Here is an 18,607-nt window from a genome sequence, read left to right as displayed (position 1 = left end):
CCAACATGACAAACAATCATGATAAAATCAATAAATATATATATATAAAAAAAAAGATGTTCACAAACAGCATGAAGTTTCATGCCTTTTTAAATCAAATTACAGAATTACTGACTGGTAAAAATGGCTAACTCATGTGATACTCTGATGTTTCCAGAGTTACTGATGTTTATTCTGCAGATACAATAAAGTTCATTGACTTTATCAGAGTATCATGTGTTCCTTTTATCTGTTTCTACTACAGTAAGCAGTCATTTATGCTTTTCCACTTCCTTTTCAGTCACAGCCATGGTTCATCTGTCACACAAAATGTTAAGAAGTTGTTTGGGATTTAAGATATTTTTGGATAATATAACTAGATCACATAAGAACACTAAAAAAATGCTATTGATTTTAATACATACACGTGATATGGATGGTTTGTCACTGTAGATTGTCTGTGGTGACAAAACAGCATAAAATGCACGTTCTGTATCCTTAACTCATTTTTAACAAATGAGCATAGCTAGGTAGTCAGCTCAGATTGAGCCACAGCCCATGTCATGTGCCACAACAACTAAAGTAGTTAATATATTGTGTTATTGCGCCATCTACAGGACAGGTGTAGACCTCACACATAGTGGGGTTTCTTTCAGCAAGCTAAACAAGCATTTGGGGGACATCAGAAAGCTGCAGATTTAACCTTCTTCATTTTATCAGGATGGCAGTTAATTTCCTAATACAAGGTTGACAGAAAACACAGTAATAGCAGATAGAGAGAGTTTGCATTCTGTCCAGCAGTGTTTCGCTGTTAGTGAAGATGGCGCAAGCACTGTCAGAAGAGGAGTTCCACCGTATGCAGGTACAAATCTCTTTATTTGCGCTTGGATTTGACATCAGATATAACCTGTACTGCACATATGATAAAAGAAATTTCGGTTGAGAATATGTGCAAACGTGTTTATTTTATAGCTGAAGCTGATGTCGATCTGGGCAGATTGGGACTCTGTTAGCTGTACCCGTTAGCCTGCAAGCTAATTGTTATAAGGCCGAAAATTATTTCAGTGGACAATTACGATGTTTTCCATTAATGTGTGTAAAAGTTACGTTAATAAAATGACCTTTTGTTGAAATGACATGGAATATAGTCGCTATTTGGCGAGTTTGTGACGCACACTAAAGATGTGTTTAGTTAGCCTGTTAGCACGCTAACCTGTAATTACTAACCGTTAGCACACCAAACTGATATTATTGCTTTTCTACACAATAAAAGGGTTTGTACGTTATACATTTAGTTCTTTAGGCGTATTTCGTGTGAATGCTAGGCTTTTAAAATGCTTATTGCTGTTATTTTGCTTCAGCATCACCTTGTTTACAACTCCAGAATCATCTACTCTGTTTCATAGCAACCAGTCTCTTTAATTAAATGTTTCCATTACGTAAATAAACTCTGAATACATTGTAAACCACCGTTTTAGCATGATTCATAACACAAGAGACTGTGTGATGATCTGTTGTCTATGTGTTCATTATTTCTTTTTTACAGTAATCGATAATATGTATATTAAATATCTTGTTACCTCAAGTAGGATGTTTTGCTATATTAATTGATATTTTAATGTATTTCCTCAGGCTCAGCTCTTGGAGCTGAGAACACAGAACTACCAACTCTCTGATGAGCTGAGGAAAAATACTGCAGGTGAGTGAAGAATGTAAACCTACATCTTTACTTATTCAAAACACTTTCCAGTTTGTTTGCATCATTAACACAACAGACTGTAATTTGTTGTTATTAAAAATCAGTTGTCTTATCGCACCTATTCCACTGAACCTTACATTTTCTCTGCTTATTTTGGATCTAGAATCTGTTGAATTCTGTAGATTCTTTCTAAAAGTTGTGAGAGTTACTCTCCTGTTGGTAACCGAGAGCACAATGAAATGTACTATTTTTTATTTATTTTAATAATTGAATGCGCATTGGGGGAAGACATATAAAGATAGATGTTCTAATTCTGTCAGTCAAAACAGAGTTGTCTGAGGGCCTGGGGCCGGTTGCACCAGTTGTGTGTAACTCAGAACTTGGTCTAGTTCAAACATCATTGGGCATTAAGTCAAAATGTATGAACTTATAAATATTGAACTTAGTGTGAAAATGTGACCTAATATATGAAACAAAATATTTACAGAAGCTTAGAATACATCAGTTCATGTTTGCTTATAAACCCCAATCCTGTGTAAAATTAAAATGAATACATTATTTTAAAACAAAGTTTGTATTGCATTATTAATATATAAACATTTAAAATATTTATTTAAATGCATGTCATGTGACCATGTGATAAGTGAACCATGAACATGCAAATGTGTTGTTCAGTTATTTACATGTCAACTTGAGCAAACTCTTCAAACTAAATATTTTAGCCTTTAGATACAGGTGCATCTAAAAAAAATAGATTCTTTTTTTTTTTTTTACTATTTCAAATAGTTAAACTTTCATATAATCTAGATTCATTACATGTAATGTAAAACATTTCAAAAGTTTTCATTTTGATGATTAGAGCTTACAGCTCATGAAAGTCGAAAATCCAGTATCTCAAAATATTAGAATATTTACATTTGAGTTTCATAAATGTCAATCCCTACAGTTTAAATTCTGGGTATCACTTGTTCTTTGAAACAACAATAACGGGGAAGACTGCTGATTTGGCAATGGTCCAGAAGACAATCATTGACACCCTCCACAAAGACGGTAAGTCACAGAAAATCTTTACTTAAAGGGGAGACTGTTCACAGAGTGCTGTATCAAAGCATTTTAAATTCAAAGTTGACTGGAAGGAAGAAATTGGGTAGGAAAAGGTGCTCAAGCAACAGGGATGACACAAGCTTGAGAATACTGTCATGCAAAGCCAATTTAAACACTTGAGAGAACTTCACAAGGAGTGGACTGAAGCTGGAGTCAGTGCATCAATAGTCACCATGCTCAGACGTCTTCAGAAAAAGGGCGACCAAGCCACTTCTGAAACAGAAACAACATCAGAAGCATCTTACCTGGGCAAAGGAGAAAAAGAACTGGACTGTTGCTCAGTGGTCCAAAGTCCTCTTTCATTTAATTTGGAAGTCAAGGTCTGGAGTCTGGAGGAAGACTGGAGAGGCACAGAATCCAAGCTGCTTGAAGTCCAGGGTGAAGTTTCTGAAGTCAGTGATGATTTGAGGTGCCATGACATCTGCTGGTGTTTGTCCATTGTGTTTTATCAAGTCAATGCAGCCATCTACCAGTAGATTTTGGAGCACTTTATGCTTCCATCTGCTGATTTCCTTTTCCAGCAGGACTTTCACACCTGCCCACAGTGCCAAAACCACTTCCAGCCAACATACCTGACCTGAACCCCATATGGAATCTATGGGATATTTTCAAGAGAAAGATGAGAAACAGTCGATCCAACATTACAGAGGAGATGAAAGCTCAATAGTGCCTCAGCAGTGCCACAGGCTGATCGCTCCCATGCCACTCCTTACTGATGCTGGAATCTGTGCTAAAGGAGCCCCAACCAAGTATCGAGTGCATAAATGAACATACTTTAAGGAACTTGAACTTTTCTGTTTCGCAAATCCTTTTTAAGTTGATCTTAGGAAATATTCAAATTGTTTTAGATACTCGATTTTTGAATCATCAAAATTAATCATCAAAATTAAAACAATTTTTTTATGTTTGCTTTTTCATGTAATTAATCTAGAAAATATGAAAGTTTAACCTTTTGAAATGTTACACACAAAAAAAATAACATTTTCTTTATTTATTTATATATATATATATATATATAAATTATTTTTTTTGTATTTTTTTAAATTAAAAACATTTTAAAAACATATCAGCTTGTGCAGCTGTTTGTCAAAGATCATAAATGCATGTATTTGTGTATCATTGCATAAAGTGAGGTTTTTGTTTTTAGTTATTCTGTAACTTTATTTATTCTGTGATCCAGAACTCAACAGTGTCCGTCTGAAGACCTCGAACCTGGAGAAAGAATATGTCAAAGCGCAGAAGGTAGTGGCTTTCCTTGGTTTTTCAGCAGGTCATTGCCTTGAGATAGAGGTCAAGCTTTACTGCTGGCCTTCTGAATTTGCTTTGTGTGCTGTTATCTTGCCTTCTGCTTTAAATGGCTGGGAGTAATTGACTGTTCTGTCTGTTCCTTTTTTTTCTCCTAGTGTTTCTTTTTCTTACTTTCCTACAGTGAACTAGACAGTTTGAATGCATTGCAACACAAAGTCACTAGTCTTGCACTGGTCATGTTGTAAGACAATGTAATACATTGTTTATGACTCAGCATTGCCAAACCACTCAGAAGTCTGCACGGATTGGCCCTGTGAAGCTGTTTGCTAAAAAAGTAGTTCTGTTTGGTTGTACCAGTTTTGCACAGTTCATCTTTAAAGCAATAGTTCAACAAAAAAAACAAAAAACTAATACTCAGCCTCTGGCCATCTAAGATGTAGATGAGCTTGTTTGTTCATTAGAACAGATTTGGAGAGATTTATCATTACATCAGTTATTCCTCAGTGGATCCTCTGCAGTGAATGGGTCCCGTCAGAATGAGAGTCCAAAACAGCTGATAAAATACAAAAATAATAAATTAATGTCGCAAGAAGTGAAAAGCTGTATATTTGTAAGAAACGAATCCATCGTAAAGATGTTTGTAACTTAAAACTGCTGCTAATATATGAATCCTTTAACCATAATATTGCTTTCTCCTGTGAAAATGTCTGAATCAGGAGAGAAAAATGTACAGATCAAGCACCATTTACAAACAAGAGCAGTCCAAAACATTTCTAAACCAACATCTCAGTGGATTTTCATGTGAGAGGACTATAGGGGATGGACTTTTTTGCTGGAGGAAGCGGACTGGAGATTACTTGTGGATTATGGTGATGTTTTTAGCAGCCGTTTGGACTCTCGTTCTGACAGCACCCATTCTCTGCAGAGGATTAATTTGTGAGCAAGTGAAATAATGCTAAATTATTCCAAATCTGTTCTGATGAAGAAACCAAATCTGGTTGGTGGTATTTTATGATTGATAATATTTTAGTTAACAATTTAGTTTAGATTATGTTTTCTTTTTCATTTTCATCCTCAGGCCTTGAACAAGAGCAAGAAAGCACAGGTTAGTTATCCCCATATATTAGTGTTTGTTTTTTTCTAAAAGTAACTATTAATACAAATGTAATATGATATACTGAGTGGTATGGGAAAAATCTCTGTCTGGTAACCATGCTGTATTATTCTCTCGTTTTCAGGAGGTAGATGCCTTACTCAGTGAGAATAAAATGCTTCAGGGCAAGTTACACAGTCAGGAAGATGACTTCAGACTGCAGAACAGCACCCTCATGCAAGAGCTGTCCAAGGTGCTGAGCACACACACAATATTTAACCCCTGTCATGACCATGAGCATGTGAACCCAGTCACTTCATGCACAAGTATATTAGAAATCAAAAGGCATACAGTTTCTATGCACGAATCAATATACACTAAAGTTGAAACTCATTTAAATATTTTAAAATATTAGTTTTAAAATATTGAATAGAAAGCATTTATTTGAAATAGAAGTATTATAATGTATTTTGTCACTTTAGCAGTTTGATGTGTTCTTCCTGAATAAACGCATTCATTTAAAAAAAAAAAAACCCAAATAATACAATCTTACACCAAACTTTTAAACAGTAATGTAAGCACTAGAACAAAAGTTGCACATCACAGATGATGTCATTTTTGTTGACCACAAGGACACTATACCTTTGTTTCCATTATATGATGGATGTTTTGCCCTATGTTTTAGTTATGTTCACAGATCGAGCAGTTAGAATTAGAGAATCGGAGACTGAGGGAGGGTCAAGGGTTGGAAGGACCCGCCTCTAGCCCCGCCTCTGGTCCAGTGGATGCTGAACTCCTCCGTCTACAGGCTGAAAACTCCGCCCTGCAGAAGAAATTAAAAGGTGAGAGAAGCTTATACATATAGTCCTTATCTGTTTTTCCTCACAAACCTTGGTCTAAGAATTCAGAAGTGAGCTTGACTATAGTGTTCTCTGTGCATCTACACAGCTCTTCAAGAATGTGCAGATGTTAATGATGGAAAAGCAGCTTTCATCGATGGATCAGCCGGCACTAATGGTGTCAAGTCAGATGCCAGCTTTTACAGTCATGACCCTTCAGCCTCAGGAAATGATCAGATTGATCAGGTAACAGATAATGGGTTTCAGTCTCACCAGGGTTGGGTTGCTGTATCATACAGTGGAGGTTCAGAGTGAAAGAACCAATGTAATGAAATGACTGCAGCTTCAGCTGGTATAATAATTACACCATGTGCAGGAATACCAGAACTCTCAGATGACAATCGATGAAGCCATCTATACTGCAGTTGACTGTGACTGTCATGCATCTCCTGGTGTATGCGTTAAGTTTGGTGAACAGTTGGATATTCCTATGCGACTTTCTAAAAATACAAGTAAACAAGATAGTTTACTCAGACAGAGTATCCTAACAGTAGAGTTTCAGAGTAAATCAATTATTCAGCTATGCAGTGGCACACTCTTGATCTGGAGGAGTTTGCTGCAGTTCTCAGAGGTCATGTTTAATGCAGGGGTCACTGCTGTGTCTTGCCACAGTTCATCTAGCAGCTGAGACACCACCATCAGCTTTTTCTGTGAGATCAGCCCAGTAAAGGGAATATAAGGACAGTGAACTGGAGTCTAGTGATTGACTACCACACCCCATTCATTAGCATTACCAAATTTGTTAAAATGAGGGCTGTAGCTAATCGGTTATTCTTTATATAGTTTCTTTTTTTTTTTTATATAAACATTCCCAATACCATAATATGTACAATTTCGTGAAACTGAAACGGAATATCCAGCGGGAAATAATCATCCTGATTGGATGATTTAAAAAAAAAAAGTAGGTTATGATTTTAGTGGTTAATATTATTTCCAAGCCTGATGTACTTGCCTTAAATTAGCAAAATACTTGTTAATGAGAAAGTCTAATAAAACATTAAAAAAGCTTTAGAATAACTTCTGAATCATTCACAAGAAGTCCAGGAACAATCATTAAAGATGTAAATGGGGTCGATTTGTGTCTATATACATAGCCAGCTTTCATAAATTGCTTTCCTTTCAACATCCACTAATTTCTGTTTTTACTGGGGGTTTATATATAGAGCCACTTTGTAGAAACCAAACCAAACTAAACCGTTTTTTGTTCAAGTGGGTTTTTTTTTTTTTGTCTGAAGGCCGAAGTGCAAAGCGTCAAACCGGAACAGCGAGATAATGAACTGAGCGGTGAGTACATCTTTCTGACAACTTCCTTTTAAATTTTTGACCTTATCAAACTGGCTGAAGAGTTAACAGCGTAGAACCAGGGAAGGTTTTGTTCTGGATCTTCAAATAGCAGGACAATGGTTTGACTTTGACTGAGCATCGGTTGAGCACTTCTCAAACTCATTATTTTCGAGGTTGTGTGCATTAATATCTGTTAACGCTGGGTTTCAGAGGTGGCATTAAAGCTTCAAACGGAAATGGAGGAGAAATGCTTACTGAGGGAACAACTCCAGACACTAGAGGTAAAAACATCAGTTTTACCCAGGACAGCAGGAAACAGACAAAAGGTTAAAATGTTAGGATTCATTTTGCTGATGAGTGTGTATTTTTACCCTCGCCATGTGTGCTAATTTTGGACACCTTCATGCTCACCTTGCTCCAGAGAATACTTTCATATCTATGATTAAATTGGCATTTTGCAGGTCTAAATATTTGTACATTTTTCTAGGGTTAATAGATAATTTACTTATTAAAAATAACTTATTTAAAACATTTTTTTTGTAATTTTTGTATTTTCAATTGCTAAATTAAATATTGTATTTTCATTTAATTTATCTTTTTGTTTGATTCTGATTTGTTCAATTTTCAAAGACCAAATTGTATATATTTTTTTATTATCTTTATAAATTTTTTAACCCCCATACAAAATACTTTTCTAATTGTTTTTCTTTTTCAGATGTCCAAGCAGACAGAAATCACAAAACTACAAGAAGAAAATACTAAAGTAAGTGTCACGTGTGTTTCAGCATGTGTGCTCTGATAAAAATGCCATTGGTAATGCCATGTTTTACAATTTCTTTTTTTTTAGTTGTCCGATAAGTTAAAGAAAAAACAGGAGAGGTAAGTTGCTTTTATGCTTTTTTTTTAAAATTATTTTCATATTTATTTATTTTCATATATATTTCATATTACAGGTATAGTTAACTAAAGTTTGTGAGGTTTGTGAAATTAAATGATCATTAGTCATTCAAAGATTTGTTTAAATGATATAAATGTGTATTTGCTTAATGCTGATGAGAAAGTATTATAATGTTGCCTTTCTATTAGTAATACCATAATCCCCCCCCCAAAAAGCCGGGGCCTTTATTTACCTGAACTGCAGAAGGTAACAGGCTTTTATTTGAAGCAGGCTTTTATTAGAGGCAGGCCTTGTGGCCATCTGTTTGGTAAGTAATTGTTTTAAATAACCCGTTTTAAATTAAAAGCGATAGCGTTCCAGTGGACAGAGATCATAACATTAGCACAGAATCAGTTCAGAATCAATCACCAATAGAATCAGTTCGGACGCGTCTGACAGAAATGGTTCTCGGTTCAGTGTACTGAAAATCTGAAAACCGATGCAACCGGTTCTTGACTCGAGAACGAGAAACGCTCCGGCAGTGCGCGTGTACGTTCGTTATCTGGCTCTGCTGCACAAATTTCCCCCGGCCTTTATTTAAGACCGGCCTTTATTTGTCCATGTTGACCACGCCCCCGGCCACTATAAGAGGCCCGGCGTTTATTTGACTACCGGTTTTTATTTGAGGAATTACGGTAATATAAAATCAGTCGTTATAATACTTTTTTGTATACATTCATTTCTTTGTTTAACCATTCTATCTGATTATTAAACAGACTTCTAGTCGTATTAGACAGAACTGTTAATGACAAAGGTAAACAAGAGGGAGAATGTGAGCACTGTGTGCTCCAGCGCTGCTGCTCTCTGCGCTGTCAAAATAAAAGTCTGGCGTGCCGTCAAAATAAATGTCCCGATTCAAATACATTGTCCAAGCAGAAAAACTTATTGGCCAACACTGATATTGGCAAAAATGACAAATACCGGTCGACAACTAGTTCTAATAATTTCTTTTTTAGACCACAAAATGAGAATAAAAAAAAAACTTATCCTGCTTGCTTACATCCACTGAATCGCAATGAATAGCGACCAACTTCAAGCAGAAAAAAAAGCAAAAGTATCACACAGTGGTCTCAGTTGACCTATGCCATATTTTCCAAGTGTTTTGGAGGCATATGATAAGGCTGTTCTACTTTTGATTTAATTTAGGCTATTATTTAGCAAAAATACTGCTCTGTATCTCAACAGAACAAATCCAGGACACTAATGAGATATTCACCCCAGAGAAGAAAGTATCTACATAATTTCCTAGGAGCTGTTCGTTACATTTTGATTAACCTTGATTTCCTGAAATGCTGCTCTGGTCGGCTTTTGCTGAAATAAACTTCTGCATTAATACAGTTTCATGAACGTACAGTCTTGCACAGAAAGACCAATGGTCAAGGTCAAGACTTTCTCTAAATAATAATTGAAGTTTCAGTTCGATTCATTTGTTCACCAGTATCATTAGCCCTCAGAGGACTTGGATAAGCGAGTCGAATGGGATCGTTCTATGGCTTTGAGGAGTTGCTGTTCACTGCTATTATGGACAAGTGTAAGCAGGAATTTTTTGCATTTATCCTTTCATGGTCTGAAAAAGAAAGAAGGTCTAACGTGTTAGAACAACACCAGGGTGTTTCATTTATCGGTGAACTGTCCAGTTGAAGTGCATATACTTCTCACCCAACGTACTATGAAACTTTTCAGTAACACTTTATTATAGGGACCAAATCTCACTGTTAACTAGTTATTGTTAACATATTGTTCATTGGTACTTATAAACTATATGACCATATTCTACATCCCTAATCCTAACCAATACCTAAATTTAACAACTACCTTGCTAACTGTTAATAAGAAGCAAATTAGGACTTTGACGCAAATGTTGTAGTCAATGGTTTGTTAATAAGAGAATTGTATCTTAAAAAATAAATAAATAAAAAAAAATTGTGGCCAACTTTTCTTTATGGCCCAAAATTCACCATCAATTCAGAGACACGCATGTCTATTTTTAGTTTTTCTATTTTCACCTGACTTTTCTATAGTACCTTTAATTTCCTAAAGGCACACTCAAGTTTTTTTTTTTTTTTGGTTTATGCTGTGTATGTTGTGCTGGCCGACGTGACAGTTGACATGATCTAGTGACATGAACACAGCAAAATACAAGCTGTGGCAGAAATGTGCTATTCACAGCAAACTCAGCCATGTGAGTGTGCATCATCTTACACTTATTATAATACAACTTCATGGGAAATAACTGAGTGCACCTTTAAACCTGTGCAAGACTACAGCTTGCGGTGATTAATTGAGGAAGACAGTGATGGAGTGATTTCATGCAAAACCTGCTGAGATATGGCAAAATGAAAGTTAAAGACAGTATTAATGGACGATGTTACATTTGAACAAATTACCTCCTCAAGCACAAGATAAATGCCTTTCAGTCCTCCATTTAACTTGAGTCCTCTTTCTCTGCACAGTGGCTCTCAGCGAATCAGAACTCTCTGTGTGATTACATCATCCCCTTAGTGTTCCCGTCTAGGTATCGTGGTAACTCAGCTGTGTCTTAGAGACAGTCTCTGTGTCAGTGTAATGAGTCTGAACGTGAACTTGTTGTGCTGGCAGTCACTGTAGACTGCTGTATCAGCACAGACTGCCTCCGATCCGCATCCCTCTGGTCAACACGGCCTGTTTTCCCTGATCAGGAGATGCTGCCTGTTATTTATCACTGCTATATGTTTTTTTTTTTTAGGGCCAGTGAGGATTCAAGTCTCTTTATGCTTCTCTTACAGCTTCCAGCGGCTACAGGTTGAGAAGGAAGCACTTTACAATGACAGCAGGTGAGAAAGACTAACCCAGCAGAGCAGTTACTTTGTGATAAAGCTCAACAGGGAGTTTTTTTTTTTTTTTTTAGCAGCCTGGGTTCTTGAAATGTATATCCCATTAATTTTCTCAATGACGAGTTTGAAGGCTTGAACCTGAAGATGAATAGCAATTTTTAGCAATCTACTTGCCTATAAACCTGATTGGTGGATTTTGAATCAGGACTGTGAAAGGTGTACTTCTGTCTTTAGGGCACTAAATTGAGGAGTGTATGATACCTCTGAATGTTGCAAATTTTAGTGTCAATTTGCTAAAATCCTTCTTGGTTTTAAACTGAGCAGCTTTGGATAAAGCATTTGCAAAATAATAAATGTAAATCCAACTCTTTCTGCAGTCTCAGAACGGATCATACATGTTTCTATCTGTTAAAGGAGTAGTCCACTCTCACGCTCAACCTCATACGAGATGAATATGAGTTTGTTTCTTCATTAGAACATATTAGGAGAAATGTAGCATTACATCACTTGCTCACCAGTGGATCCTCTGGAGTGAATTGAGAGTCCAAACAGCTGTTTAAAACATCACAGTAGTCCATATGTAATCCACACAACTCCAGTCCATCAATTAACATCTCGTAAAGTGAAAAGCTGAGTGTTTGTAAGGAACAAATCCATCATTAATGTGGTTTAACTTCAAATTACCATTTCTTGCCAAAATACAATTCTTACGGCACCCATTCACTGCAGAGGATCCATTAGTGAGCAAGTGAATAATGCTAAATTTCTTCAAATCTGTTCAGATGAAGAAACTAGTCTACATCTGCGATAACCTGATGGTGTTGTTGGTCAATTTTAATTTTTGGGTGAACTATTTTTTTAAGCACATTCAATTAAAAAATGCAGCTGAAATCACTGTTATGGTTTCACATAATTTATGACTCGCATCTAGTTTTTACTCAGTCTTATTTTTCTGTGAAGTTTCTAATGCCATTTTACTTCTGGAACCCACCTCCATCTCTATATTACATGTGTTCCCATGATGTCATTTACACTCCCCCCTAATGTTTTTTCTGCTGAATTTGCCGTTTTATTTCAATATTTATCTCGTGATGCCTGGAAATGGACTCTACCGTACATTAGTCACATCAAACCCCTCATAGCATATGATGCATTTGTTTCCACAGGACTAAAATTGATGAGATCCAACAGAGGAAAGAGGAGGAGCTCAAATCCATAAACCTTCGTGTGCAGAAAGTGCAGACAGATTTAATGGCCGCCAACCAGGTGAGATCCGCTCAGGCCCACCCTGCCAAATTCCCTAATATTGAAGCACATTTGTTGCACATCTCGCAGGGCGATCGATGGATGGCCACTAAGGGAGTATGATAAACATTTGCAAACCCTTGGGAGTGGGCTAAAGACTGCAGTCAGTGCCCTTCAGGATCAGACTCTGGCACTGAGGCACATCTGCAGAGATTAATGGACCGTGGACACACTGCTGCATCCATCACTGTCATACTAAAAATGCATTGAATCTTCCTGCCTGTGTGTGATTTCAGAACGTCGCTGAACTGAAGGAGCAGTTGCAGAGTAAACAGAAAGAGCACGAGATGGCCATCCATGCGCTCAAAGATCAGGTATTGCACAAGATTGGTTAAAAATGTGAAATATTCTGGACACTAGTCACTAAATTAAGCAAATTAGTGTAGTGTGGTCATGCAACCACTTTTAATGTTTTAATATTGCATACTGCATAATATACAGTGCGATATACAATACATACTGCAGATTATGTTCCATTCCAAACATTGCCACAGGCACTAATAGGAAGATTACAGAAGATGAATAGTTGGTTAAAATGTTCATTTAGCATTTCTTTTAATGTTTATTCCATCACAGATGGTCGTTAGTGCATCTCCAGAGAATTAATCTGCAATTTCCGCATCTGCTGGTTCGCTGTTTACTAGCAGGTTTATAAATGAAAGGAAGCCAGCAATTAATCCTCATAAATTGAGTAAGATTTTATTGATAATAGGTCCTACAGATTAAATTAAATAAACCATAAAAGGCTCATGTGGGTATTGTTATCGGCGTAGAACACAATTACATTTTTATTGTTCCATTTAAAAAATCAAATAATGAAAATCTTTTTTTTTTTTTTTTTTTAAATGGCAGGATGCGGTTTTGTGATTATTTAGCTGTTGTCATTTTCAGTGTTGTTGTAAAATGCCGTTTTTTTGTCTTAAAGTTAGTTTTTCAGTTCAACCAGAGAGGAAAACTCTGTTCTCATTTACTCACCATCACTTTATTCCAAACCTGTATGACTTTCTTTCTTTTGTAAAATTCAACAGGAGAAGTTTGTCCTTGGTGTTTTTTCTCAGTACAATGAAAGTGAATGAGGACAGATGTATTTGAGCTCCAAAAATAACAAAACCGCACCATAAAACTGTTTCATAGGACTTTCGTACTATATTCTGTTAGATCAGGTCCCCACACCAGATAATAATTAGGATCCAGCCCCGGACGCAAGATCCTGTCAGAAAATATCAGTTTGTCCAGTAACAGAACAACTAGACACCAGTGCTGTTCATACCCAAACCCTGTTAACAGCAAGTCTTGTCTGGTATCCAAAAATACCCTAAATGAGTGTTTAACAGTCTTCTGTCAGTCAAGAAGTTGACAGAGAAAAGCCAGAGAAGAGCACAAACAGGAGATGAAGAGACGATGGTAAAAAAGTAACCAAATTTATTTTACAATCTTAGCTGCGTATGTCTCAGTGTTCAACTTTTTCTGACCAGCGCAAATTCAACATGTACTGTTATACCAAAAGTGCTTCAAAGCAACATTCCATAAACCTTGGGTTTCCATAAACATTCTCTCTTATATATCTCTATTCATACAGACAAAACAGTTAATGAAACCCCACAAGCACGATATTGAACAACAATGAGAAAAATTAATAAGAAATATAAAATATGAAACATGGAAACATAAATCAATAAACAATAAAAAAATACTCATGATATAATTATAAAAAAAAAATCTAATAATAAATTATTAAAACCATGTGAATGACTAATGATATAAAAAACACGTGAGGATCTAAGGAGCCTTCAATTCGAAGTCTCCTCAAGTAATATCAAACTAAACCAATCTGTGATTTTATGTAAGTATTTCTTGAGTCGTAAACACATTTTTAGAGAATGTCTAGTTTTAATTGATAGTGAATCACTTTTTTTCCTGAAAATATATTAATGGACATTTTTAAAAAGGGTTTTAATCATATATTTATCATTACATAAAATATTATATAATAATTATTATTATAGACATTAATATAATTATGTATATTTTTGTATGTTAGTTGCTTTAAAGACAAACTACTTTTTACACTACTGTAAACCTGCAGTGCACTGTATTTGAAAATTCATGAATGCCAATAAGTTAGTATTCATAGCATCATTTGCCAAAATTGTTAATAAATATGAATTAAAAAGACTGACTATGAATTCAGAAGACTTAATTTTTATATAAATATATATTATAAACATTCTTCAAAGTATCTCATTCTTGCTTTAAAGAGTTACTCCACCCCAAAATGAAAATTTTGTCATTAATCACTTACCCCCATGTCGTTCCAAACCTGTAAAAGCTTTGTTCCTCTTCGGAACTCAATTTAAGATATTTTGGATAAAAATTGGGAGGCTTGAGACTGTCTGTCCCATAGGCCGCCAAGTAATTACACTGTCAAGGTCCAGAAAAGTATGAATGACATCGTCAGAATTAGAGATCGACCGGTATGGGTATTTCTATAGCCGATGCCGATGTTTAGAGGTCATGGTCAGCCGATGGCTGATATGTGCTGCCAATTTTTAGGGCTGATATCTTGAAGTTTTCACATATATATATATGTATATGTGTCAATCATTTACATAAGTTTAAGAGCATTTATCAAGCAGAATTTTTCAAGTTTGTTGGAACATAAATGTAAACTTAAATATATATATTTAAATAAAATAAATAAAATCTTATAAATAAAAATCAATAATAGTCATCGGACTCGGAGAATACTCGGCCGTGATCAAACACTGCTTGTGTTTTTTGGAACTTGCAACTTGTAAAATTAGGAGAAGAAAAGTGTGAGCAAAAAAAAAGCGATCTTTCTCTCTCTCTGCCATGAGAAACAGAGCGCGCAGACTCAGAGTTAATGCAAGTGCACGCACGGTATAAATGCTTGCAGACTTGACACACTCATATTTAATATATTTCAAATCAGCAACACAATCTGAGGTGAACTGTCACATGAATGTTTTCTGTGATGCTCAAATTGCGTTAAAGCATATTTTAGGTTGATCCAGCTAGCACGCATGTGCAATCTCGAGCGAGGGACACTTCGACCACCAAACCGCGCTTTACATTTTCTCCCATTTTTATAATAATATAAATGAACCGTTTAATCTTAGTTTTATTGGTCAGATTCAGACTCGACGCAGAGAGCACAGATATGATAGCAAATAAACGAACGAGCGATCGTTATTATAGTTCAAAAGGGCAAACAGTCGAAGTTATTATGCGAGTTAACTCGAGTCAGAATGTACATGTGCACAGTTGCATTTGTCATCCGTCACCGTGACATCAAGTGGACTTTTGAAGCTGAATGAGTGGATTAAGCTTGGACTTGGAATAACGAGAGAAATAACATGGATAACTTTCTTGTCGGAGGATTGTAATTCATCAAAGGCAGTCAAGTACAAGGAAGAGAGACTACGGCTCCTTAAATAAGGTAAGACAAAAAGTTGTATTTTTCGCAACAGGTTTATTGACTTGTGGGTGTGCTATTTGATTGCAATCTTTCCTTAGAAAGCCACGTTTCTAGCATTTGTAAAACTGCATTTTTCCATCTCAAAAATATATCTAAATTACGGTCTATGCTCTCAATGTCAAATGCAGAAATGTTAATCCATGCTTTTATGACCTCAAGGTTAGATTATTGTAATGCTTTATTGGGTGGTTGTTCTGCACGCTTAGTAAACAAACTACAGCTAGTCCAAAATGCAGCAGCAAGAGTTCTTACTAGAACCAGGAAGTATGAGCATATTAGCCCGGTCCTGTCAACACTGCACTGGCTCCCTATCAAGCATCGTATAGATTTTAAAATATTGCTTATTACCTATAAAGCCCTGAATGGTTTAGCACCTCAGTATTTGAATGAGCTCCTTTTACATTATAATCCTCTACGTCCGCTACGTTCTCAAAACTCAGGCAATTTGATAATACCTAGAATATCAAAATCAACTGCGGGAGGCAGATCCTTTTCCTATTTGGCGCCTAAACTCTGGAATAACCTACCTAACATTGTTCGGGAGGCAGACACACTCTTGCAGTTTAAATCTAGATTAAAGACCCATCTCTTTAACCTGGCGTACACATAACATACTAATATGCTTTTATTATCCAAATCCGTTAAAGGATTTTTAGGCTGCATTAATTAGGTAAACCGGAACCGGAAACACTTCCCATAACACCCTATGTACTTGCTACATCATTAGAAGAATGGCATCTACGCTAATATTTGTCTGTTTCTCTCTTGTTCCGAGGTCACCGTGGCCACCAGATCCAGTCTGTGTCCAGATCAGAGGGTCACTGCAGTCACCCGGATCCAGTACGTATCCAGACCAGATGCTGGATCAGCACCTAGAAAGGACCTCTACATCCCTTAAAGACAGCGGAGACCAGGACAACTAGAGCCCCAGATACAGATCCCCTGTAAAGACCTTGTCTCAGAGGAGCACCAGGACAAGACCACAGGAAACAGATGATTCTTCTGCACAATCTGACTTTGCTGCAGCCTGGAATTGAACTACTGGTTTCGTCTGGTCAGAGGAGAACTGGCCCCCCAACTGAGCCTGGTTTCTCCCAAGGTTTTTTTCTCCATTCTGTCACCGATGGAGTTTCGGTTCCTTGCCGCTGTCGCCTCTGGCTTGCTTAGTTGGGGACACTTCATCTACAGCGATATCGTTGACTTGATTGCAAATAAATGCACAGACACTATTTAATTGAACAGAGATGACATAACTGAATCCAATGATGAACTGCCTTTAACTATCATTTTTTCATTATTGACACTGTTTTCCTAATGAATGTTGTTCAGTTGCTTTGACGCAATGTATTTTGTTTAAAGCGCTATATAAATAAAGGTGACTTTGACTTGTAATAGCAATTTAAAGTGGAATGTGTGACAGCCGGGTCCATTCGAGTCTTTGTCTTCCTGGCGGGTTCGGGTCCAGCTTTCAAATAATAGACGGGTCTGGGTCGGGTCCGGGTAGGCATTTCTCGGATCTACACGGGTCCGGGTCCAGCTTTTGAAATAATAGACGGGTCCGTGTCGGTTCGGTGTAGTACATCATGGGTCTCTTTTGGGTTCGGGCACAAATGTTTGGACCCGTGAAGAACATCTAAAGTCTGTGTCATCGCAGTCTGTTCATTATTAAACAGTCAACCAAACATACACAAGATTACACTGGTCAGTTTAAATAGACCGTAGTATACTGGTCCAAGGACATTTTTGCTCATGTGAAGAGGATGATCTAATTTACATAAATATTATAGTTTAACATTCAGATACATTGCAAATATGGAAACATTTGGTAATGTGCAAAACGAGACGTGAGCAATAACCTCCAAATACATCTAGCCAAACCCGCGCTCGCTCGTCCTCGTATGCAACTCATGCACTGTCACGATCTAATGCACTGTAAATGCCGGATTTTTTAAAATAAATAGGCCTAGCCGAACGCAAAAATTCAAAATCGAATATTTTACAGAACTGGATCAAACAAAAAAGTACTGGTCATAATACTTGCATAAAATGTTTGATGTGAAAAAAGCGGTTTATTTACTGCGCAGCACAGCCACAAGCTCCACAGTTACGTTTGGGATAATTTTATTTTTAATACTAGTGTCATTTGAAAACATTGCAATTGCATTTTAAAATACAACAACGAGCACCACGAAACCATTTAAAGAGGCGCATTCAGCGGTCTCCTCGATGGGAAACAGTCAACAACGTAAAATGATCTCCAATGTATGGCGCGCTCTCTTCATTTTATCAAATGATCATAATCACATCTATTCATTATACAGTCCTGCTATTAGCATTTTATTCAACCTAAAACCCCTTTAATTCGGGTGAGAAAGCTTTTTTTCCAAGTGGCTTTTGCAAATAATAATAATACCGTTAAGGTTATTAATTGATCGTTAATTTAAACGACGATGGAAATGATCGAATATTGACTTCGCTAAATGCAAATGAGTTAGATGGAAACCTGGCTATTGTCTGCATCAAACCATGCTTCCAAACAAATGTCATTCACTGTTCTGGGCAGCTCCAGGACAGCTGTATCTCCGAGCGCGGTGCTGTCTGTGAGAGGGGCGGAGTAACATAGCCCACAATCACGCTGCAGTGTTTGTGAGAGCTGCCAACCCCATTTACAGAGTGAAATTCTCTGACTACCTTTATCTCCCAGGACTGAATCTTTGTTGAAGACTGTTGAATCTTCCAAATGTTTT

At 36.7% G+C, this 18,607-nt stretch overlaps 1 protein-coding gene across 1 annotated transcript in view; it reads left to right on the top strand.

Annotated features, from left to right (window-relative positions):
• Positions 1-600: 600 nt before the first annotated feature.
• Positions 601-18,607, top strand: part of LOC132098039 (GRIP1-associated protein 1-like) — a 56,103-nt gene continuing 38,096 nt past the window's right edge. Inside the window, exons 1-14 of the mRNA XM_059504145.1 lie at positions 601-841; positions 1,612-1,678; positions 3,963-4,024; positions 5,109-5,135; positions 5,269-5,376; positions 5,809-5,965; positions 6,072-6,208; positions 7,258-7,306; positions 7,517-7,587; positions 8,022-8,069; positions 8,154-8,185; positions 11,009-11,056; positions 12,223-12,322; positions 12,598-12,675. Of these exons, the coding sequence (XP_059360128.1) occupies positions 800-841; positions 1,612-1,678; positions 3,963-4,024; positions 5,109-5,135; positions 5,269-5,376; positions 5,809-5,965; positions 6,072-6,208; positions 7,258-7,306; positions 7,517-7,587; positions 8,022-8,069; positions 8,154-8,185; positions 11,009-11,056; positions 12,223-12,322; positions 12,598-12,675 (1,026 nt within the window). The 5' untranslated portion in view covers positions 601-799. The remainder of the gene's footprint in view (positions 842-1,611; positions 1,679-3,962; positions 4,025-5,108; positions 5,136-5,268; positions 5,377-5,808; positions 5,966-6,071; positions 6,209-7,257; positions 7,307-7,516; positions 7,588-8,021; positions 8,070-8,153; positions 8,186-11,008; positions 11,057-12,222; positions 12,323-12,597; positions 12,676-18,607) is intronic.

The sequence above is a fragment of the Carassius carassius genome, chromosome 21 (genome assembly GCF_963082965.1).
Source record: "Carassius carassius chromosome 21, fCarCar2.1, whole genome shotgun sequence".
Lineage (NCBI taxonomy): Eukaryota > Metazoa > Chordata > Actinopteri > Cypriniformes > Cyprinidae > Carassius > Carassius carassius.
The sequence above is the reverse complement of the archived record's forward strand: the minus strand, read 5'-3'. Positions and strand labels throughout refer to the sequence as shown.